The sequence below is a fragment of the Anser cygnoides genome, chromosome 3, assembly GCF_040182565.1.
Source record: "Anser cygnoides isolate HZ-2024a breed goose chromosome 3, Taihu_goose_T2T_genome, whole genome shotgun sequence".
Taxonomy (NCBI): domain Eukaryota; kingdom Metazoa; phylum Chordata; class Aves; order Anseriformes; family Anatidae; genus Anser; species Anser cygnoides.
Window position 1 is genome coordinate 25,371,085 of NC_089875.1, and position 25,164 is coordinate 25,396,248.

The 25,164-nt window shown below is 39.3% G+C and overlaps 1 protein-coding gene across 1 annotated transcript in view; it reads left to right on the forward strand.

The window, feature by feature from the left end:
- Window positions 1-25,164, forward strand: part of KCNH1 (potassium voltage-gated channel subfamily H member 1) — a 193,058-nt gene that overhangs the window by 109,116 nt on the left and 58,778 nt on the right. The window contains exon 10 of the mRNA XM_048057721.2: window positions 6,505-6,701. Within this exon, the coding sequence (XP_047913678.1) occupies window positions 6,505-6,701 (197 nt within the window). The remainder of the gene's footprint in view (window positions 1-6,504; window positions 6,702-25,164) is intronic.

The window sequence follows — 25,164 nt, forward strand, 5'->3', positions numbered from 1 at the left end:
AGGGTGGCTTAGGAAGGCTTATCCACCGTGTTTGTATACAGACTCCAAAGACAGGTTTGAAGAGTTTAGAGAAAAACAAACAAAAATAATCATCGAACAGTTGCACGTTTTGATTTGTTTTCTCCAAGTTTCACATTAAAACTTTTCTCAGATTTTTGTTTCTGAAACAACGTTGTTAAATTTAACCTCAGGGAGATGCTAGAAATATTAAATAAAAGAGAAGTATACTATAGTTATGAACTTTATGGGTTTTTCGAAATGTTTATGTACTTTAGAAAGCAAAATCCACTTTAAACTCTTGTAATGCTTTTGACTGAAATTAAAAAAGAAAAAAAGTTTTTCAAATGTGAGGGCTTTAAAGTAAGCTTTAGGTAACAGCTGTAGCATAAAACCTGTTTCTAAGTCATCAGAGAAGAACCCCAAGGATACTGCAAAATGAGCCTCTTGTAGGTTTTTTGATGAGAGAACTAGGACTGTCCATGCAGTGACAACATACATTGAGCTGTGTTTTTCCCATTAGTTAGCAAATGCAAATAACTTCGAGTACATTTGTGACTAGTCCTTTGACTAGTTATTTAAGCTTGCAACTTCTTATCTTCTGAGTTTGTTACAAACTGGCCATGTCTTTATAACATCTTTTTAGGTAACCACTAAAAAGAAAGTAAGGACAAATGATTCTGATGCAGCTTCCTAGCTTTTTGTGAGGGAGCCATGTAGAGCCCAGCTGACATTTTAAAGCTGTTCTTCTCATCACAGTAAGTCAAATATTGAAATATAATCCACACTCTATTCAGAGAGACAAATAAACATATTAATTATAGCAATAATAGAAATCTTAGCTGTAACTATTTCATGTTGTTGCTAAACAACAAGACAGTGCTCTAAAATAAATGTTTTCATTTTTTTCTTGTACAGTAATGTTCTTCAACAGAGAAAATTGATGCAGTTGTATAGTAAGCTGTCTGCAAAACCAATGCAAACTGTTTTAAAGCATGAACAGATACATTGTGTTTCCATCCATGCACCTGGCAAATCACTGAAAGTGTAATTTTAGTTTATTATTACTGTAACATTTCTTTTGATTTCAGTGGGACTGATACTCATTTTTTGTTGTTGTTGTTGTTCTTCCCTCCTGCCTTTTAGAGGAAAAGTGATTAAAAAACTCTGGTTAATGAAAAATAATACTACATGTTTTAGTCCAAACTTGAGAAGTCTTAAGAAAATCTAAAGCAGCAAATCACTTCCATGCATCATCTCCTGCCAGCTGTAGTGTGTTGGAGGACCAAACTACAGGCTATTTAGTGGCTGTCAAATTGTGCAAATTATCTGTGGGACACATGCTGTGTGCTCCACCTAGCTCTGTTTCTTCTGGCTGGCAGTTACTCATTGCCTAAAACAATGCACCATCAAGAGGAAAATTTATTTTTGCTCTGGTGCTTCTACTTTCCTTGAATCTTTCTTCTCTCTGTAAAATGGGAAAATTTAATTTCCATGCCTTGTTCAGATAAGGAAGAGAGGAGAGGGAAAGATTTTCAATTCAAGCTAAGCAGACAAGTGCTAGTCACTGAGGGGATGACCCAAGTCTTGCATCACTAGCTTTGAACACCAGGGGTAAATATACTGTCCTTAGTGGAGTTATGCTTGAATACCATTGGTAGGTCCCTGCACTACGGGATAACTTCACATCCTGTGGTTCTGTTCGTACTCGCTCAGGAGATTGAAAATAAACAAATAAACAAAAACACACAACAACAAAAACAGAGAAAATCAGACCAAGTTGTTTGTTTTGGTTGGTCGTTTTTTGTTTTGTTCTTGTTTTTAAATTTTATTAGCATCTTGCCTGAGTAGTCACTAGGATAGAGGATGTCACAGAGAGAATCTGTGTTTGCCTTCACAGCAGCTGGTAGTTCCCTCTGCCTGGAGGTGGAGAATGAAACCTGGGGGCTCCAGGTCAGTGTGGGCACTTTGGAGAGCAGCGCCGGCAATCTGCTTGCACAGGTGCAGCAGCTGCTGTGGATGTCTGAGCAGCACTGCACACATTTGCTGACACCAGATTTCCAAGATGAGCTTAGTGCTGCGCTGTTGCTGAGGTACCATCAAGCACGGTTTGGTTCCTCCTGCTTAGGTTGGTTCTGCTAAGACCGTCAGATCACAGTTCTCCTACAGTTCAAACATGCTAATGAAGGCAAGTCTAGAAGGGACCTGCGCCAGATTCTGGTATGAGCTGTTGTAACAGCTGTTACTGTTGATTTGAGAACGATTTTAAGATAAATATTTTGGTTGATGTGCTGAAAATCCTTGGATTGGTGTGAATCCCATGAAAATCTATGCTGACTTGGAAGACCTTCAGCGTACGAATCCCTGACCTCTTCTCACCCAGCTCCTATTATTAGCATCATACCAAAGCTGTACCACAACTCCCAGACACCCAGAACCTGAAGGTGATCTTAAGTGTATTGTCAGTCAAAATATTTCACGTTGTGTCATATTTTATGAGTAGCGTGGAATACCTTCTGTTTGAGAACTCTTCGATACTTCACGTTTGTAGCCCTGAAGAAGCTAGGTGTAGGTCTGGTGGGCACATCACGGCAATGCATAAAGCATGGTTCTGTTCTTGGCTAGGTTGCAATAATCAGATCTTGATTCTGGGTGCTGCTTTTAGGAGAGTGGTTGTGGGTTGACCTTTTGCCTGACTCAGGGTGAATTTGCAGTGGTAACAGAAATCCTTCTTTCACTTTAAGATGAACAGTAAATTTGCTATGGGGAAAAGATTGGCAAAGAATAAGTACAGAAGCAGAAAGTGCTGGTTTTATGAAATAATTCTTCGGAGTTTAAGTTTATCAGGGTTTGGGGACTTACAATTAACACAAGCAAGCAAACATGAAAGGCAATAAGCTATTCGTTTTTCCAGTGCATGCTGAGCTGACAGTGGAAAAGGTTCTCATCCCACAAATCCAGCAGGGAATATAAATGATTGATGGTAAAAGCTTAGATCATCAACTTCAAGTGTGATTGACAGATAGTGTTCCTGGCAAAGGCCTGGAATTCAGCGAGCTGGGAATGAGAAATGCAAAGTACTGACAAACAAATGGCCATCTGCATTTCCCTTGCTTTTTAATCTTTCTTCAGAGAGTAAGGTGAGATGTATAAATCTTGGAGTTGTATGTAAACGGAGGCGTTTTGCTCAGGTTCTCTAATGATGCCTTAGACCTTGCCAAACACATTCTGACACGTTTAGAAGTGTTACCTTACTCTTCTTTCTTTCCAATTGCAAATGTTTTTGATAAAACAGCCACTTCTTTTTTTTTTTTTTTTTTTTTCCTTCCCTTTTCCCAATGGATTGTTCTTTCTTTATGGAAAACATGTAAATAAAGGGAGGTGGTACACACTTTCTTATTACATACGGGAGGACAATGTTATAATCCAGAGCAGATACTTCTGGGTGGAAATTTAATTCCTGCTTGCTGAAATACTTCCAAGTGCTCCTTCTCCCCTGCCCCCACTCTTCTGTGAATGTCACAAGTTTTCTTAGAGTCTGACAATCGAGATTGATGCATTAAATATGCATCATTTAAAAATGCTTGGCAGAAATAAAGCAGTGTGATGCTTGCAAGTCTGCCTCGCTTTGGAAATCTAACCATAATGTGGCATTGATTTTCATCTAGAGCACTGGCTGTTAACTCTATTAACTTCAAGGAAATTGTTAATGATGGAAAACTGTACAACTTCTTGTTTTAGCCTGCTTTGCTTCTTAAAGTGTGAGGCTTCTGTGATCTGACTCAGCTTTTGATTCACGTGTTACTTTTCTCTGTTTGGCTTGGCTAAGTGAGCACCCAGCAGATGTAGTGTGCTGCTCCTTGCTGCAAGTGGGAAGCAGCTGGGAGCGCCTTCCTTGGGGTGGCAGGCAGCCGCAGCAGGGAGAGGTTTGGGAGAACTGCAAATAACAAGGGGAAACTGGGGCTGCTGGCACAGGTGAAGGACACAACTGTGAAAAGCAAAGATACATTTTTAGGGTAAAACCTAACTAACTTGTGTGCTGCTTGTCATTTCCTATATAGGCAAAGCAGCACCATAGTGTTTGTAGTTGCTTTGTACTAATTAGTCTTCATGCTGCAATGGGGCAGTAAAATAACTATTGCCATTTTAAGATAGGGAAACTTGTCTGGAGATACTAAGAGAGAGGCTTAGAAACAAGCTGGAATTTCTCTCCTTTATGCTTGGACTACCAGCTCTGACTGTTGCTCATCAGTGATGGCACATTTCTATACTTGATAGATTCCAGAGCGTTAATTAAAACAGTTGTTTAGCTAATTGCCTGGAAGATTGCAAGTAAAAGCATATTTATTCCAAAGGCAAACAATCCATTTTTATCCAGTGAAGCATATCAGTTTTTATGGCGCATAAAAGTTGTTTCACTTCAATTTTGAATATATTGTGTGTTTGTCTGTCTAAATGCCTCATGGACGATGATCTATTTTAAGTGCATGGAAGCTATTTTCTAATTTTCTTTTCCATTTCTTTACCGTTTTTAAGGTATCTACTGTAAGAGCATGTGTTTAAATAACTGAAAATGTGAAAAGTCAGTGCCATTAAAAATGAAAAGTTGCTTACTGCACTGACCTGTTGGGCTACCACCATTTTTACTGATATGCAGCCTTTGTAGTATTTCTGGATGTTGGCACTGCCCTATGTAAAGGAGCAGTGGTAAAAAGGATATCATTATGGTGCTTTTGCCCAACTTTGTGGGGAAAAATGTGCTTCTGGTACAGGTGGTTTCAGTGGATATATGCATTAGAAAAGGAAAGACATTATACTCCTACAAAGCATTCAAGGAAAAACTGGTCCCTGGCAGGTGGATTGCACCGGCATTTTGTGGAAGACTGGGAGCACAGCAGTGAACCACAGCTTACTATGCTACAGCGTAGCATGTCATCAGGATGGTAGCTTCTCCTCAAAGAGAAGATGCTTATTGTCTGAAGAAGAGATCACGTAATGGTGGAAGTACAGCTCAAGACCTGACCTGGGCTCTCTGGGTTAAATTTAGAAGGCATCTTGACCTCTTTATTCATGAGAGTTCTCTTGATTTTCATGTAGACTTTTATGCTTGACTACTTATTTAGGGAATAAAATCTAAAAAGACCCAGGTGAAGTCAATAAACTAATATGTATCTTGATGCTTTGGCTTTAAGAATTACTACAGGCAAAAATATTACTTGTAAGACAAGGGACTGTCTGGCGCATCCCTACCACAACTTAGTAGACGCTGTGAGCGCATTTCTTTTGTTGCTTTGTCTTAGAAGAGATTTGCAGTGCTGACATAACACAGCAAAGATTTAAGAGAAAAGCACCATTCAAAACAAGAACAGTGTAGTTATTCATTATCAAGAAAACAACTGAATATTCTTATCCTGTTAGCAATAAATGTCAGAAAACGGGGGAAAATAGTGACCATTGCTCTTCAAAGCAGCTTGTAACTTTCTCCTAAACACCCCTTCTGTGCCCATCCTGAGCTGGGGTATAACCAGTGAAATCCTCACTGGGGGCTTCTGCTCAGGCAGATTTTGGTATACTTGCACCGTGTTATAGTGCCTAGATTGGTACAAATGTCCTCGCTGTAGTATTTCTCAGAAGGAATTTCAGTGGCTGTCTCCAAGCTCAGGAACATGGGGACACTTACGAGAAAGTTGTAAGGAAATGGCCTGTTTTCTATCTTTCCATATGTAATAACCGAATATTCTTGTCTTGTAATATTATTTTGATAACATCTCATCTGTACTTGTTTTGGACCACACTGTTACCTTAAACCTTCAGTGTATTGTAGAGTGTGCACATGCACAGCTACTGAAAGATTTTTTCATGACTTACCAGCTGTAAAGCCCCTAGAGCTGTGAGATCTGCTCTTTTATGCTGTGGTAAAGGTGGACTTTTCCTCTGATGATCTAGCAAACTAGACCAAACTTACTTGAATTCGGATGTATACTGATGTATAATAGTGTTTTGTTATAGCCTGTAACTGCACTGATCTGTTATACCAAATGAGTTTATTGACACAATATTGAGTGATATTTAGCCAGGTTAAGAAAACTCAACAACATAGATGTAAGAAACAAATCCTTTGCATGTCAGTTACAGGAAGAAAGGGAAAAGGCATTTCTTCTCAATTAATCTCTTTGAAAAGGCTCAGAAGAGAATATGAGCCAAGAACAAAGTATTTTTCTTGATTTTTAGAGAAAAAACTTTACTCATATTTAAAGGGGAATCGTCACACGAAACACCTTTTAATTGTGGTTTATTTTTAGAAAATTTTGCTGAGCTGTAGTAATTAATAGAAAGAAAAAAAAAAGGTTATCAATGGAATATTTAAAAGATTTTGTTTCCAGACAGAATTTTTTTCTGAGTGCATAAGATAGAAGAACCTTGACCCCATAGAGGAGATGTATGTTCTTTTATATTTTTGGCAGAAATAGCATCATTATTGAAAGAAATGCTGCTTCTTTTCTCTAGGCAAAGGAGATGTTTTTGGTGATGTCTTCTGGAAGGAGTCTACCCTTGCCCAGTCCTGTGCTAACGTAAGGGCTTTGACCTACTGTGATCTTCATGTGATTAAGAGAGATGCCTTGCAGAAAGTACTGGAGTTCTATACAGCCTTTTCACATTCCTTCTCCAGAAATCTTATTTTGACTTACAACTTGAGAAAAAGGGTAAGTAGATTTGATTTTTAACATACTCTATAAAAGATCACTTCTAAGGTCTGTCTGTATGAAAACCTAAATTGTGCAAAATCTGGCATTCTTTGTAGCCTCTCTTACAAGATATTTTTTCAGAGCTTGCTTAAGTGACATGGCTAGCACGTAGAGTCAAACGCCATAAGCATTTATTCCAGTGCTAATTTTAAAGGGAGATGGTCTGTGTATATCTGAAACCTTTACTTTTCTATGAATTGGGCAGATTTCCGCATATTTGCAAACTGTCATGTACTTATGATTAAATAATGTTAACTACTTTAATTTGTAAAACAGCTACAAAGATGTTAAGTGTGTTGCCTGAAGTTACAAGGAAGGTGGAAGAGAAGGTGTGAAATCTAATAATGTAGAATAAAAATCAACAACTGCAATCACACTGGAAAAGTAATAGGAGCATGACTGATTCTGTCAAGAGTTTTTCTTTTATTATCAATCACATTTTGGAGTTACTTTGCCCATCTAATTAATGCTTCCATTTTCTTATCCTTGATATTTTGGTTGTCTTAATTTCTTCCTGGGTGCCAGTTCAAGGTGTTTTGTCAAATGTGAATCATCGTAACCTAATATTCCATTTTAAATTCTCTGTGTAATCTTCGGTGAACCACTACTGTAGAAATTTATTAAGATTGTAATAGGTGTAATTCAGGTGATATTATGGTTCAGCATAGAAGGCAATAATATTACAATGAAAATAACTTGCAGCAGCTATACTTGTTTTAAAAGAATTTTAAAATATAAGGATACCTGAGATTAGCTAAAGAAATATGTTTGATAGTTCTCCATGGTAACTTCCAGGTGCCAAGTAAGTGCCTAGATAATTATACCTGAAAAAATAGAAACCTTTTCATCTTTGAAGTCTGTTTGGAAAATTAGACTTCAAGCCTAGAGTATCATTTTTTCGTTGTTGTTGTTGTCATTGTTTATTTGTTGTTACCTAGTGTTGGCACACTGAAATTAAAATAGTGTGGTAATATTTTCTATCTGCATGTTATCAATATCAAATAATTTAGTGTTTGTATTGGGCGATGCAACATATCTCCATTTTGGAGATATGCAACGTATCTCCATCTACTGTCTCTGTTTTGGTCAAATAAATCAAACCTCTGGTACCAAATCTATATAATTAAAAACTAAGAAGCAAATTTATATACTGGAGGATTTTCTCATAAGACATTTTGTCAAATGATCTTGAGTTCCTTCAGGACAACGAGAAGACACACAGCTGCAAGAAGATTGAGAGACACATCCAGTTAAGTTTAAAAAACAGCTACTTACCTGGTATTAATAATGTGAGAAATAAAAACAATGAACGACTTGAGTATTGAGATCATCGGAAGTATCTCTGTCACTGACTTTGGCATGTTCTAAAATAACACTATGGGTAATGTAGTAAGATGGTCTAAGAATGCCTACTTTTTTTAAATAAAAAACCATCAATAGAAATATTTCAATAGAAATAGCAGACTGTGACATAGAAGACCAACACCCTTAACGCTCACAGTAAGGCTAGCAGAAGCACATCATTTTGGTTCAGCTCTGAGCCAAATGTTCCGATTTGAGAATCAAATGTCTGCTCCAGAAGTGACGCTCATTCCTTCCATGTTCATCAACGTAGCTTTTCCCGGCCCATCTTACAAATCACTTTTTAACCACAGTATCATAGTTCCTGTGCTGTCAGTTTTCTTCACAAAATGTTCCTAATAAAAAGGTACATTTTATGATAGCAATTTCCATCCAGTTATTCAAATAATTGGATTTTAATTGAGTTGCAGTCAGCAGAAAAGTGGCGTTGATTGATAATGGAAGTGAGAGTTTGATGGTTCTAGGTTAGCAGACTGTAAATTTATTTCTTTTATTGAAAGAAGACTGATTGCAATCAGAATGCAAATGTTAAATAAAATAAATAGTGTATGCTTTTGGAACTGCACAGACGTTACGGTACCTTAGAGACTGAAGATAATGCACATTAAAAGGCAGCTTTTTAGAGTTTGGAATTTAATCTGGTTTAAATGTCTGCGAATTTCAAATAGAAATAGCTCCCTGGCTTGTTGCTTCTAGCACTCCTCCTGGTCTATTTCTGCAAATGGAATTTTGTAGAATTCAGATGAACCGGTGCCTTCTGTGAGTTACGTTTGTGATGTATCGCATGTCCTTCAGAATATAAATACCAGAATTGCACTTTTCATTTCAATAAACACTTTCATCCCAGGCTCCAAAAACCTTCAACTAGTTGAAGGGTAGATACTGTATATTCACTCCAAATATATTCATACAGCTTCCAAACAAATGGAAAAGCAGCTCTGGTTGTTTTTTCTTTCCCTTCCCCACTCCAGCTGTATAATATCTCAGGTATATTTTTAGTCTTGGTGACTCCTTTGAGGTGTCCCGATTCCCAGGGTGCATCTGCCTTCACGGCCATGGTGCTGGGTCTTACTGCATGGAGCAGGGTGTTTCTTGGTCAGGCTTCCCTTAGCTGTAGTGAGCTTTAGCATTGCCCCGCTGTTTCACCACGTTCACACGTTTCTTGGCTGCCGGGTCTCCTGCAGTGACCCCTTGGTGGAGCTGGGCCTCCCTGGCCCAGAGCAGAGCCGGTGAGAGGGGCTGACCCTGCAGGTGTCCCCCCCACATACCGGGCTCTGGCCCCACCTGCTAATGACTGTGACAGAAAAAAGCAGGCATGCAGGCGTTGTAAGGCGCCACTCAGTCTTGGTTTTAGCTGTAAGGTACTAGTCGGTCATGGTCCTAGCTGTAGGGTACCGATCAGTCATGGTCTTAGCTAATTCTAGGGCTGGATTTAGGCAAAGTAAAAAGCACCTTCCCATTTCCACCTCTCTCTCCATTCCTTGTGCTGCTTTTCCTACTGGCCTGGAGCATGCCTGGAGCTGAGCGGGGAGCCCAGGACGCTTCTTACCCCCTCCCTAGCACGTGGCTGCAGTTATGAAATGCCATCGCCCGTCAGGCCTGAGGACTTCGTGACTGAGTGTAACGCTGCCAGTGCTCTGTCCCTGGCGTACTGTGGCTGTCAGCGGCCGTGCTCTGAAAAGTTTCGTTTCACTCACTTTCTCCTTTCTAAAACTGTCAGTCCACTGTCAGGTGACTCCCTGAGCAGTTTCCTCAAGTGACTAAAATCCCTCACAAAGTTATTAGCTGTCTAGTTACCTCTGGCTGGAGCTCAGACTTAGAAAAATTTTTATTTTTCCTAAAGGGGAAGAGAAAGGAGATCTCTAATTAACTCTTTCTGCTGCCAGTCATTAAAATTTTCATCTAAATGGAAGCAAAGGGAGAATCAGCTGCTGCTTCTGGGGCTCCAGCATCTTAAACTGAAACTGCAGGCTGGGGCTGCAGGTGGCTGTGTCAGGCTCAAGGGTTTTGCAGCTGAGAGGAAGCTGACAGAGGATTTCTCAGTGTGCTTCCTACTGTAACAATGTTGTGAAATTAAAGCAGGTTAACGTAATGTGTTTTTTTTTCCCCTTTTTGGAATTTCACTGCGGAACCAGAGTGTAGGCACTGGGGGTGTGTGGGATGGTCAAGTGACAAACTCAGCCTTTTGGAGGCTGTACTACACAAAGAATGATTACAGATTTGGAGGGCAGCAGGCTGGATGGTGGTCTGTTTTCTCCCCAAAAATATTTAAACACTTCTTTCCAGCCTGGACTCCATAGCTCCCAGTTAGAAGAACCATAAGAAGCTTGTGAGATAGCTACTTGTTGTCGTTAGCTTGGGATGAGGCACCTTCTGTAGAAAGGTGAAGGGCCTCTGACAGCATTTGCAGCATTCTGTTTTTGGCAGATGTTTCTTTTCATGTCTAGGAGCTTTGTAACCAATATTTACTTATAGTGGGTTGCACCACAGTGTATTTGCTCAGTTCATTCTGCTGCAGCCATAAATGATGTTATAGCTCGAAAGATCATACACGCTACATAAAAGAGAGAATTCTTATACATAATTTATTAAGCTGAGATTTCTCTAGTAAGCCATTTTAGCCTGGATAGAGATTAAATGACTAATTCTGAATTCTTTGGAGCATCGTGATAGAAGGCAAAAGCAGTTTCTCCAGAAGTTTAAATTTGTGGCCTGGAATAAAAGAAGCCGTGCAGTAGCATGTAGGTACATTATTTGGAATTTTGTAAGATTGAAAGAAATGGCAAAGAGCACTGCGTTTTTACAAAACAAGCATGATTTAGTGATTTAAAGCCAGAGCTCCTAGTCAGAAGATATTTCTTGACAGAGCAGTGATTACAGCAGAGTCTCCCTGCTGGTATCAGATTGCCTTGGTACATTTAGTGGTGTGCGTATTCTATGCCATCCCAACTGTGCCAGTGGAAGGGGTTCCTGCCACCTCTTTCTAAAAGCAATTTTAAAATATAATTGTGTTTTTCTGTTCAGCATTAGCTTCACTTTTCTTCCCTTTTATACTCTAAGGTCTAACTTGAGAGACAACCTCTCTCAGATCAAGCATTTCAGCTAGGAGTGCTTGGAGTCATGATTTGAAATCTCATGGGGCTTGGCAGCATGGTGTTTTCAGAGGCAACGGCCTTGTATTTTTTCTTTCCATATGACAAGTTTTCTAATTTTTTTTCATGATGTAGGTTCAAAACGGTATCCCAGAATTCTTTCTGATATAGAAGACTGAATTGCTGGAAGATTTTAACAAAGTTTCTTAAAATAAAGGAGAAGAGTGAAAAGTTTTAATTTTACAATATTGGCCCATTTGTTGATGGATTTCAGAATTGTCAAACTGACAGGTTTCTTCTTTCTAGTCTGTTTGTATTCACTGAAATAACCCCACAGACCCTGTGGGAAGAGGGTCTTGATTCTTGACTGGCATACATCTCACAGCACTGAAAATCCAGAGCACTGGACATGGCTAAAATGTCTGCGTGGCTCTGTGGCTTGGGAGTTACGCCATATTTGCTGCGCAGAAAGAAAAATTGTCATTTTCCCAAGAAAAATGCATAAATGTAAATAAACACAAGTGCTCACTCTGTTCTTTCCCACAGTGCTTATTAAAAATTATTCAAGTAGTTGAATGTTCTTATATTCCCTGTTTCTCCATGCCAATTTAAGCAAAATCTATTTTATTCTGCTTCCTCGTAGGTATACTTCATATTGCATTTTCTCTCTGACCTTGGACAAATTACTTAACTTTTGTCTCTGCTTAACAGATAACTGTTTATCTAGCTCACAGATTTTTGTGCAAATGGTCCTTATGCCCTGATCCTGAAGTGCTTTGAGGCATCTTACATGTTGTTAGGTTTGCACGTCTGCTGTGTATTATTTAAATGATGTGACTGAATGAATTAAAACCCCATGCTCTAGGGATGATGAGCCCTTCAATTTCTTCCAACTCATCTCCTGCAGCTTGTTGGAACCCTTCAGGTAAAGCCTTAATACCTAGAGTTTGAGAGGATTTGGCCAACTGCAAGCACTTACTATTCATTTTTCTACAGTGATTCTAAGTATTCAGCCCAGAGTAACTCCATTACCTTTCAGAGGCATCACCTTAAAGTTTACTTACCAAAACTTTCCAACTCTAAAGTTATTTCTGTTCTATTTAAATCTGTATGGCCTTGAGCTTTAGGGTCCTACGCTTCTGCAGAGAAGGATTGGGCTACAAACAATTGATGTATTTTATGTAGTGGGAACGTATATGTACAATAGCAAGATGAACTAGGAAGTTCTAAGACTACGAAATTGTTCTGTTGCTTGCATTTAGTACATAATACATTTTCAGGTAACTTTTAGCTGTAACCTAAATTAATCTATGTGGGTAAGTATTGAAATGCTTCTTTAAAATGTTCTTAAATAGCTAATCCCTTCAAAATTGATTAGACCAATTCATCATTTATTTGAGTTGCCTTCTACTGTTAGTAATGAGCAGTTCTTCACACGTGGATGCTGCAATATAATGTCTGCAAGTGTTATAAAAAAAGTAACTTAGTTTATCATACAACAGCAAGAAGTGTATTTCCCCAAAGGAGTATTAAATTGGTGAATTTTTGATAGGTCATTCACTAGTAAATTGCATTAAACTAAAGTAACCTAGTGATCAATAGGTATTAATAACCATCTATAAATGAAACTGGTGGAAAAGCTGGTAAAGATGAATTCTGAATTTGAATTCTGACCTTTACAAATCGTGTAGTGTTTACAAAGGCTTTCCATATATGGTAAACCTATTCTGAGTAGATGAAAAATCCAGCTGATGAATTAAAATATAATTTGTCTTCAGAATATTTGAATCTTTTAAATATTCATATTTTGATTTTGTGAAGCTATTTTCAAATGAGTAATAGAAAGTTAACATAAAAAATGGTTTTCTCTCATTTTTAACATGTACCACCACCCACACCAATTCGTTTATCCCAAGAGAAGAAAATGTATGACTTTGATTTCTCCCCTCCTGCACCCACACAGACTAAAGCATAGAGATAGTTTTAATATAGATAAAGGTTACTTAGTGTGAATGAGGATTCCTCAGAATAGCTCCCCTGGTGCTTTTTAAAGTAGAGAATTTATTTCCTAGGTTCTAGGAGAATTCTGAATGTTGGCCCACCAACTGGGACAGAAGATGATAACCCAAGGGACAGTTACAGCTGCTCTTACGCAGTCTGGGAATCTGGTCTTCATTGCAAAAACAGTGAAATGCTTGCTAGTACTTTTACAGTAAAAAGGATCAGTACTTAGCTTAAACTGGTATTTTTCTCTCTATTGTTTGCCTATGTAAATAGGGGAAGCATAATTTGGATATAAGGGAGGCTCTGTGTAGTGTGATTCCTGTTTTCAGCATGCACGCACACTGCACTGCCACTGCTTTCAATTAAGTGTAGTTAAGTTTAGTCCAGTTTTGGACTATGCTGGCACAGAGAAGGGGGTTGCTCCATGCAAATTCAAAGAGTTTCTGTGCTTTCTTCGAAGCTCCAAGTCTATCTTCTGCTTACCATAACCAAGTGGCTGTACTTTCTAGATCTGTTTTTCCTTTTTAAATTACGGTGCCTGTCATTCCTGTTTATGTACATGTGTATATATACATATATAATGACCGGCCTACTTATTGCTGGGTCTCTCAAGTAAATCAAACACATAACAGACACATTTTCTAATAAACTACCAGTGCTGCCCAGGCTTCTGCCTGTATGTGCCATGTTCTATATCATAACTGCGCTGATCATTTCAACGTCTTGGTAACCTTTGTGGCCTTGTATTTTCTGATTGCCTTCACTCTGATGCTGCACACACTGTTGAGTATTACTGACCAACCAAAAGACAAAACAGTGGCCTAAGATCCTTCTGTATTTTTTTTTCAACTCTAAAAATGATCTCTGATGTCTGTGGTCTAGGAATATAGGTCTGGGAAGCATCTGACTCTAGGACAAACTCTTACTAAAAGGGTGTGATTTCCTGACGTAACAGCTTTGATCTTGTGGTCTTCTCTAAGGTCACTAAAAGCTTAACTCATGGTACTGCAAGTCCAAACACTCAATCCACTCAAGGCACTCCACGAAGGAAAGAGAATGTTGTTAGCTGTGCGATATGAAAGCTGAGTTACAGTGGCAAAGCTACATCCCTGAGCAATCGAACTTTATGGTCGAAGTGATCAGATGGGTCCTTTCTTCAGCTCTCCAGTGAAAGCTGGAATAGCTGCCCCCTTTTAAAAAAAGAGAATAGAATTAAGGAAGTTTTTCTTAAACTATGAGGCTTTTATTGTAACTGTGAGCTATTGCCCGTCAAGACAAATGAAGCTCTTTTCCTCTTTGCCTGCTTGCATCAGGTCTCGATACCACCTCCAAGGACTCAATTTGTTATGCATCGTGATGTGCACAGAACAAGTAGCTTACCTTAAACTTGACAAATGTTAAGACTTCTTTTTGAAACAAAACCATTTCCCAGCTTGATTTATGAACACTGGGAGGTATCTACAGCATTTGTGTTCAACTATCCTGTATGATTAGACACCTGCTATTTTTCCTATATGCATCCCTGAGAATCAGCCTTCTAGTTGTCTTTGAACAAGCGTCTTGCTGAAGGGGTGCAGCTGGGACCATACCACATTCCTGAGTCTCAAGCCTGCCTCAAAAGAGTAACACAGGGGATGCGGTGTCTGATGTAAACCTGCTTAGCAGGCTGCTGCCCCATTTCATTATGTGGAATTGAAGTGTTTGACTGCTGACCATGAAGTGGAGTAACCTTTAGGTGTGGCCTTGTGAAGGTTTTTGATTTTAAAATCCAGTAAGCTTTAATATCATGGGAATGAACCAACTGCAAACAAAACTCGATATGGCATGTGGCACTTTGCCAGTTGCCTGCTATGACCATAGCTACCCACTATTGCCACAGCTTAGTCAAGTGGTAAGGAAGGCGTTGTACTGGGCTGTGGCTTAGTACAAGAACCTACAGAAATATGGTGAGAGTACAATCATGAATCAGCCCCTCTTTCTTTGGTATTATTTTTGCACCAGGCAACCGTGTTTTTTTTTTTTTCCCTTTTTTCTTGAATTGTGTGTGATTGCCTCTTCAAAAGAAGTGCATTATCACATAAAATTCTTGTTTAGATTCAGATTTTCAAACAGAAATGTGATACCCGACACTGATGTAGAATATTAAAGCCCTGTACAAATGAACGTACTGAGGGTTTTTAGGGTAATTTTTCTAAATCAGTGAACTGGAGAGGGGACTTAGCCCTGCCTGAGAACACTTTTTATTCTCCATCTTGCTTTCACTTTTTTTTTTTTTTGTTCCAATTCATTTTCTCTTTCCATCTATTACATTCCAAAATGAGGTGTGCACTTCAGAGTCCTGCGTAAAGGTGCTTGCATGTATACTGAGTTTAGTAATATCTTCCTCAGCTGAAGCCTAGTGGTTGGCTACTCTGGGTATACTTACTGTCCCAATATAGAACTTGGAATAGGTATGGCAGTATCCCCAACAGCTGTGCAGCTGGACATGTAGTGATTTTAATTAACCACATGCTCAAATCCATTGCCTCTCTATTCTTTCCTAAGTTAGCTGTGAGACTGCATAATATTTTCACCAGATTTTTATCAGGAGTTGTATCTGCTTAAGCCATTTTTAATTAATACAGAGTTATGAATATGAAAACCTGACACTCAATTAAAATAATATTTGAGTCTCGAATAATGTGTGGTTTTGTTCCCATACACTTAGGTCTTTCTTCTTTTTGTCACCATCTTCTGGGGTCTTTTCGAAATACAGAAAGCAAAAAGCTCAACACATGCCTTGTTCTAAGCCTTTGTACCTTGTCAGGCACCATCTACACAACATCTCCAGCACATGTTCCCTGGCACCATGTACCTTCAGAACAACCTGGTATTTTCTTGCAATTCATCTAAGATACTGCACCTTCATCTTGATATTCCAGAGGATCTGCTTCTACCATCCTAATAAACTTCACCCTTGGTCATTTCTCCCATATGCTCTGTAATAAACATGCCATGCAACAAAATTATTTTGTGATTCATTTGCAGAGCTGACATCAGAGGATCCAAGAAATCTCTGCCAAAATCATTTTGTAACACAGTGGATGATTTATTTTGTAAACTGCCTTAAGCTTTGTCTTTTTGTGACAATGCACAGATATGTTCCCCTTTTGGCTTTTTTTTCCATTATTCTTAAAAAATGTAAAAATCTCAGGGCATTACTTTTTTAAAAAGTTAATGATATACCCAGCTGCACCAGAATAGATGAATCCATTTCTCCAATCTTCAAGGTTGATGCCTATTGTTATTTTGTACAGAAGTTGAATAAATAATGTCAACTCCAGCGTTTTTGCACTGTTGCAGAAGTGAGGCATGTTGCAGTCTTCCTGTAAGTAAGAGGATGTGCAATTTTTTAATTGTTTTTCAAGGTTTCACTGCTACTTTGCAAGAAAGCTGTTATTTATGGCCAGTTATTATCTTGATTAAAGAACACAAAATTGCTGTTGACTTCCATCATATACTTGATATGATAGTTTAGACTACAGCTGGAATATTAGGATGGTGTAACCCTTACTCTTTGCTATTAGAACTGTGGTATTGTCTAGAAACATATTATTAGCCTTTAATTTCTCTTGCCTGTGTTTTTAAATTGCTCAAGCAGCAAGTCTTGTAGGACTAAAAGTTGTATCTGGCAGTTCAATAGCTTACATGCTTTCAGTGATTATCAGTGAAACAGGAGATTCACTTTTAGTCCAATGACAAATTCATTGGACTAAGTGGAAGAAGTAATAATGAAAAGCTTTTATTTGGGATGTCATTTGGGAACAGTTCTATCCTTTAACATAAAAGCATTATGATGTTCTTTGTCAGTAACATTCAAAACTATAATTTGTTTTTGACAATCAAGACAGTTCAGAAATGACCTTCATTGTTCATGCCCAAACCATCCTCTAGCACAGATGCAACCATGAAGGGAGTTTGAAAAACTTGATACTTATGGTTTTTATTGCTCTGTTATTTTTATGGTATGCAGTATATTTGTTAGTGATACGAAGGCATAATTTTGAAAATAGTTTGAGGAGATTCTTAATGTGCTCTCTGAAAATCTATCATTAAATATTGTGTATCGCTTGCTTCACCATATTTTCCAGTCAATAAGATCATCCAAACCCAATCAGTGTCATTACAGAGGTGTCCAGGAAGGCATACTCTGTAGAATAATAAGGACCCTACCGAGACCATGTGGATGAAAAAAAAGCAATTAAGACCTGACATTGTCTTATTCAACAACTTGTCCCCTAGCTGGCCATCAAGTAAACCTTTCCGATTACTCCATTTGCCAGCCTATCTGCCATCCCTTCCTGCCAGTAGAAGTTGCAACACAACATCCACACTGTCATGATCCCTGAGGAACATTATTAAAGCAGCCAAGAGAACAACATGAAGAAGTCCAGAGCACCTTCTAGGGATGTTACGGTACTTGAGGTGCTTTCTCAGCTACCCCAACAATCCAGGATCACCCTAGTACCCAAGTCTAACCCTACCAACATAGTACTGTATAGGTAGTCTGATGTGAGACCATGGTGGTACAGGCTGCGTGTCTTACTGCCACAAAGCTTGCTAGAACCAGGTGTACCCAACATGCTTCTTCAGAAGCTGTGTGGCATGGCTACAGAGCCCACCTTCCCCTGCGCCATGATGACCATCAAAAGCAATCTTACTCGGTATTTCCACATGAGAACCCAAGTGGGGCATGATTGATCCTGCTGCTCCTTCTTCCCCTGTGTAAGCATGAGTGACAGAGCTGCTTTAGGGACCAGAGATGTAGCACTTGCATCCTGCAACCCTCCCACTGCAGAGAAGCGTGTGATCAAGCTGGAGGCTGCTGCTCCACAGTTTCTGGATGAATGCCACATGGGGGTTTGTGAGACTATCCAGACTTAACTTAGCAACCGTGCGCGGGCTCGGGATGTGCCAAGCCAGCCTTGGCACACTGGGCCGCCTACCTTTGCTGGAGCGTGCCTGCCGGGTCACGTCAGCTGCAGCAGGGAAGGCTGCAGTCACGCTCCAGCTCAGGGCCATCTTGTGTGCTTGGTCCTTCTATTTAAGAACATCCTCGTCCTTCTTTCACCGGTAATTTCTTGTCCCTTAATTTTGGTAAATGCCGAATCAACGCTTTGCACAGTCAGAATGAAGTGCAAGAGAGTCTGGGGAGGAGTAGAGTAGGAAGAAGACTGTTAATGCAATGATAAAATGAGGTAGACTAATTGCCTTTGTAATGGGTGTAGTGTAAAGGCAGCTAATGCTAGGCACTATTTGGCTGTTGTTGGATCAGCAGCTCTTTTGTTCCCCCATGCTTACCTTAGGACATTCACCATCTAATGCATCATTGCGTTAGGAAGTTTCCTGTTTTCTTTTTCCTTTGATTGTATTGTAACTTGCACTTAATGCAGGAATAAAATCAAAAAGAGAAGATTTCAGAAATACTTTAATAGCGTAACATAAATTGGTAAAAATCCTTTTCAACCCAAATATTTTTTATTTACCATTAAACAACTTCAATTGCCTTTAGATATCCTAAGTGATTTAGAGAAACAGGCAAATGATTTAATTTTGTTTTTGCTTTATACTTCAGTGGAGCAAACAACAGATTTGGAACAAGCTGCTTACTAGACCTTGGAAATTAAACTGTTCTTCATACTGGGCACTGGTAGAGCTTCTCTGCCTTTCCTGGTGGCAGACAAGCCCACAATACGTTGACTCATGCTTGTTTGGATTCCATCAAACTTCTTTTATTTCCTTGATTATAATTCTAGCACTGCTGCCCCAGCCAAGCTCCTGCTTTGATTTCCCTTGGAACTCATGCTTTCCAGAGAATGTCTTCGCCCTAGAACCTGGAGTGAGTTATATGATGAGAGCCCAAGTTACAGGAATATGCCTAGTCTTCAGAAAGCTATTGAATGCAGAACACTGAGGCTTTTTCTTCTCTCCAGTGTGAATCTGTGTCCATGCAGCATTAGGTGAGATTGAAACAGGGGCTGTGGAAGACAGCAACAGTCTAATTTTAACTTACAAATCTAACTGTTTTGGTAAGCCCATTGTTGAAAGCCCATGTTTTGATGACTGAACATGATATTTTGAAGCACTCTTGTTCACGTCATTCTTGGCCCTTTGTAAATCTCCTCGAATTTTGAAACCAGTAGTCAGCAGCTTTTCACAGAAGCGTGGGAGCTTCAGGTGAGTGAACCACTAACCTAAGCACACTGAGTAACTCATGAGTACTTTTTATTTGGCTTTCTTAATTCACTCTGAGATATGATGTTAAAAGATCAAGTTTCTTGCTTGGGTAACATTTTTTTCAGGCTCTAGAAGTGCTATTAATAACCTGTGTTAGCCTTCATGTGGATTCCGACTCTGTGTGCTTATTGGTGGGGCACTCCGGCATGAACCTACAGACAACAGTTTCACCCAATTAGTTTTATTTCTTGAACCACTAAAATAACAATTGCTATACTTACTTATTTATTTTTTAATTTGACTTCTGTTCAGGTTTATGGAGGTTCTTATTCTGCCTTTATCGCCATGTTACCTGAGCGTCTTCTGGTGAAACATAAAGCAAAAGCACTAACATCTGAGCACATGTAGTTTATTATTTTGGAACTCTTTTCCCTGAGTAAGTAAATGTATGTTCAGTATAGTGGTTTGTTTTGGTAGGGTTTCTTATTTGTCTTTGTCAAAGAAGGTGGATCCTATGCCCTGGGAACAGCAATTGGTGGCAGTTTCTTAAAAGCGAGGTGAAGTAGAGCCCCATCTAATATTTTACATTACTACATTTCCTCAATGAAATGCAACTCGCAAGCAGTTCTGTCCATTTCCCTAAGAATGAAGGGCTGAAAGATCATTCCCTGGAATTACTTCTGTCTTTAAAAAGACAAACCACATTTCCTCTCTTAAGTGTTTCAAGAATCTTCAGAATATGACTATGTAAATATTAACAGACAACACAGTGGCAATCTGATGGTATTTGTTTTCTTTTAAGAAAAACATACAATAAAAGAATATTCCAATCTTGGTCCTCTACAGGACATAGTATTTGATATATCTCTTAATTTTGTGACATTTAAATGAAATCCCTGACTGTGCTAAATCTAAAGTATGTTCTTTATCTTAATGCTAAATAAAAAGAATAAGTAGACAGTTGTATTTTCTGTTGGGAGAAGAGAGGATTAATTCTTGGCTGTTCTCTTCAGTTACTGTTGAGAAAAGAAATCTATTACCTGTTCCAAAGTTGCCCTGTTTTTTTGAAGATCCAGTCTTTGCAGTTGCTGCATCTTGGTAATGAACTCAGTGCTGCCTAAATCTGTGGGGCTTTTTAAATGATGTGTTTATAACCTCCCTCTTTTTTTGCTCTGACTCACATCTTGGATGTTAAATTGTGTAACCTGCCAGGCGGTTGCCTGCTATGAAAAATGTTGTAGCTGCAGGGATTATTATTAAGTATGTCTAATAATTTTCATATTTTACTGATCTATTTCTGGATCATTATGCAATCCACTAGTTAGTGGGACTAAGCTGAAGGGGATAGGGCAGGTTGGGGTGGTAATAAACACAGATCTTTTGGTATGCTCAGTCAAGCAGTGGGGTGTGCATCTGTGTGCAGGTCATCATTTAAAGCTGTCTTGCTTTGTAGAAGGTTTCTACATCCCCTTCCACCCCCAAATACCAGGCCATTTCCTCCCACTTAAAGCTCTGCACAGTGGGGACAGGAGGGCTTTCAGCAGCTGCTGGATTGGCAGGCCTCTCCTGCTATCAGGTAGACATGCCCCTAAACGTAGAGCACGTGTATTTATGTTTGTGTATGCAGTAGACAAGGATTTAAGTGCAATTCAAAACAGTGTCAATACATGCTGGAAACAGCACAGTAAATCACCATATGTTCCAGAGGAAATGCCAAACAAAGTCATGATCACTTTATATGTGCACAGCTGACTGGCAAGCATAAAGGCAGACTCCTGATGGGGGATGCCATCATATGCTTTTCTTCTTCCTTGCTATAGCGAAGCATGATTAGAGCCCATCTGTTTCCCTTAGTGCTGGGGAAGGGTAGGAAAACATTCAGCCCAAAGTTTTGCTGCTGGAGAATACACACCACCAACAAGGAAGCTAAAAACAAGCAGCTCTCAGATGTGTTTGTTCTCCATTTCTCTTGAAGTACAGCATTTAAAAATTGCTTTGAAATTCTCTTCCTTCTGTGCATCATATTGCTTTATGTTACTGTAGTGACAGCCTGACGTTTGCTGGCTCTGGTTCACAAACCAGGCATGTTTGGGAACAAACCCTAACACTGTGTGCCCATTAGGTTCACTCATACAGTTGGGGAAGGGGCAATAAGCATCTCTGTTCTTTTTACCTGTGCCAGCATGGATTATTTAATGTCTGACAAAGGCTCTAAGTGCAGGTGTAAGAGTGGTGGTATTTACTGACATGTTTGGCAATCTGTTTGTTTTGCGTATTTTCCAAGCTCTTTAAGGATACTTGATATATCTGATAGAAAGCCATAGAAAAGCCTAATGACTTTTTTTTTTTTTTAATTAAACCTGAATTAACTACTGTAATTTAGCTCTCTTCAGACTAGATACCTATGTAGATTGAAGTCGCTGTACAATGATAACGTTGACTGCCGTGACACCTACTGGTCGAGCTGAGCTGAACAAGGAAAGCCTGTGGGTACTTGCTCTTTTCCTAATGATGATTCCAGGTAATGTTTGACTCTTGGGGCAAACACAGCAGAGATGGTGTCTCTTGGAACAACTAACACATCTTATTTCAAGAAATCTCCCGTTACTTTGTGCATAGATATAGATAATCACTTTTCTTTTAGCTTTTAACTTCTGTGCTTTCCATTCCTAGTAGCTCTTTAATCTTCAGCCTCTTTATTTCATCTGTCTTATCTCCATTCAAGTTTCTTTTTTATCATCCATTAATACTATTGGGAACTGCAAGGATATCACTTTGAAGTCTTCTCTGAATTGTCTTCCTCTCTTAGAATAGTTCTTCATTATCTGTGATCATTTCTTTAGTGCCAGAGACCAATTACCATTCTTACTGCCCTATTAGGCATTCCACTTTTCTGGGAAAGGTAAGGAGCCCTTCATGCAACTTCTTCCATGAGATTTTGTACTAGAGGATGTTTTACAAATATTGAGAAAATTTGAGCTTTTCCATACATATAGAAATAAGGATGTTAATAATTCATAAAAAAACAGCTTTACATCTCCACTGAAGAGTGGCACATGGATAACATTTCATAACCGTAGAAAAAAATTATGTATACTTTTTCAGAGGGATAGTTTTTCTGCACTCAAGTAGTGCTGCAGTCTTCTTAAAAATGCATTGTCCTGTTTGAATCTGGAATATAGTATTAATTCAAAAAGCTACACAGAGGTGTTCTTAGGTTGTACTTTGAGAGACTTCCTTTGAAAAACAATCTATAGTCTAGAAGTTTGTGTAGCTTCAAGTACTGGAAAGTTACATGAGGTGACTTGACCTAATCTGGTTGTTCCCAGTAGCTGAGAGGGGAATTCCTTCAGTCTCCTCTTCCGTGTTTCTCATTTCATGTTCCTGTCACTTGTTATGTGTCCAGCAACTCCAAGACTGTCCAGAACCCATTCTGCAAGCCCAGTCAATACCTAGCAAAAAAGAGAGAGGATATTTTTTTTAATAGGGTGTGTTATGGTAAATCTGGTCAAGTGCTTACCATTGGGTATCAGCAAGGGACAACATGGCTGAGAAGAAGGGGTGAGGAAGGAGCTGGAGTGGAAAGCAGGTTACTGAGGCCTCTCCATTTTTGGCAGCAACAAGGTGACAGATTCAACTGTCGTATGTAGTTTTCTCTAGGAAAAAACATTTGCCATTTCTTTCTGGCTTTTTCCTCTGCCTGATATGCCAGCTCTGCAGATTTTTGATGTGAGCTTCTCTTCCTCTGTCCCTTTCATTTTCTTTGATTCTGGGTGGGTTCCTGCATTGCACTCGTTAGAGTAGGATCTGACTCCCATCTTAAGGCATCCCTCAGCATGACCAGCATGCTTTTCCTCTCTCTTCCCTTGTGGGAGAGTTGGGTGTTCTCAATAACTATTTAAATTTTTGGCATGTGTGGCATCATTTTTATTAGACAAGGCCGGGGGAAAAGCTATCAACTTTACACTGAAGGTTGAAATATTTGTGAGGTTCCTAGAGTACATGATGGTTCTGATCTTTAAGAAGCATCCGCATCCTGCACAAGTAAACATTTACAGTATAAAGTCATTGTACACCAATGGGCAGAATATTATGCAAGGATTTTCCTCTAGAAATTAAATGGTCTTTAACATACTCCTAGAAGTTACAGAGATGAAGAGAAGATGGGAGACTTTGAGCAAGGTTTTATGTTCCTCAGGAATTTAATGAAAAGTTGAGTTTGTATATGATATTATCACAACAGAAAATGATACTGAGGATTCATGTAGGTGGTCTACACTAATTAGAAATGTTGTGTTGTGTATCAGTCTGTAGTCTAATTAAGAAACACCATGAGGTGAGTAAATAAGCTCAGCACTGGAGAGGTAGGGATGGAATCTCTATCAGATGGCTGAGATGGTTGGAGTGTTGCTTGCAGTAACCGCTGCTCCTGAGCAGATGAAGTGACTTTGCTATGCCAATCAGAATGAGCTTGTTTTGCTTTTCAAGTCTATTCCAGACTTACTTTTAAAAAGTTGTTTTGAGGCAGTGGTGTTATTGCAAGGTGCTGAAAAGTTCCTGCTTACCTGTGCCCTCCCTGAGTGTTGAGGGCAGTGGCTGTGTTGATATTTCATTTTTTCTATGTAGTAACAGTTAAATGCCCTTAGCAAATTGAGACCCTCAAAGTTGCCTATTGCTGTTTGCAAGGAGCAGTCAGCATGTCAAAGACCGTTATCTGAAACAAAAGGAAGGTTTATAGATTAGGATGCATTATTCCTGTTGTAACAACAGGGAATTAATCTCTCTCTGTCCGAAGGGTTGGAATTACAGAAGTGTTCAGTACGTTGCAGGATTTCCTAAACTTGTCAGGGTCCAGCTTCCTATAAAAGTTGCTTAACCTTAATAATTTTACTCTACATTTTTTGTATCCTGTGACATTAAATGGCCCGCCCAAGTTCACGGGGGTAATCTGTGACAGACTTTGGAGCTAAATCTTGATGGCTGGATTCCCAGTCCAGTTCCTTAGGCACTTTCCAGGCTGACATACCTGAGAGCTAGATCCTGAAAAGAGCCTGTCAGTCAAGTGGCACTTCCAGCAAGCCATAATACTGCTTAGACTACAAACCTACAAAGTAAACCTGCATTTTGTAGCTATTTTCACACAGCATTAGTGTGCTGTATAGTGACATATGACTAAAAACTGTCATTTGAAATCTCAAATTATAGAAAATCTGAGTCTTATTTTAACCACAATCCTATGTTTAGCTAGAGAACCCTACGTAGAGATGACTGACCTTGACTTAATTATATACTTCCACAGTGCCTAATTTGTGGGGTTGTCATTTATCTCTTGGTAAAGTTTCAGAGAGTGGGGAAGTGAGGGACTGCGATTGAATTTCACTGTTTCCTTGTGCTGCTGTGGCAGTTTGACCTTGGCTTCAAGATGTAGAAAGGCACTGTGTCCTTTAGAGGTTTCTGTATGGACTGGCTGGACCACCCTCCTGCCGGGTTTGGGTACAGCTCAGACACCAAGGCAGAGCTCTGTTGCGCTCTCTGGCCCCAAATGAGCTCCAAGCAATGCAGTTCTGCTGTCTCTAGTGCAGCCACTATATTGAATTACATTTTATTTCTTTTGCATTCATGCTGTGAGATTGAAAATTAATTACCTAGAGAAGGGTTGTTCAATCTGGGGACCTCCAAGGACAGTTTGTTTGGTGCCAGATGCAGCCGTGATACTCTGCTTGCTGAGGGCCCCTCAGGAGCAGGAC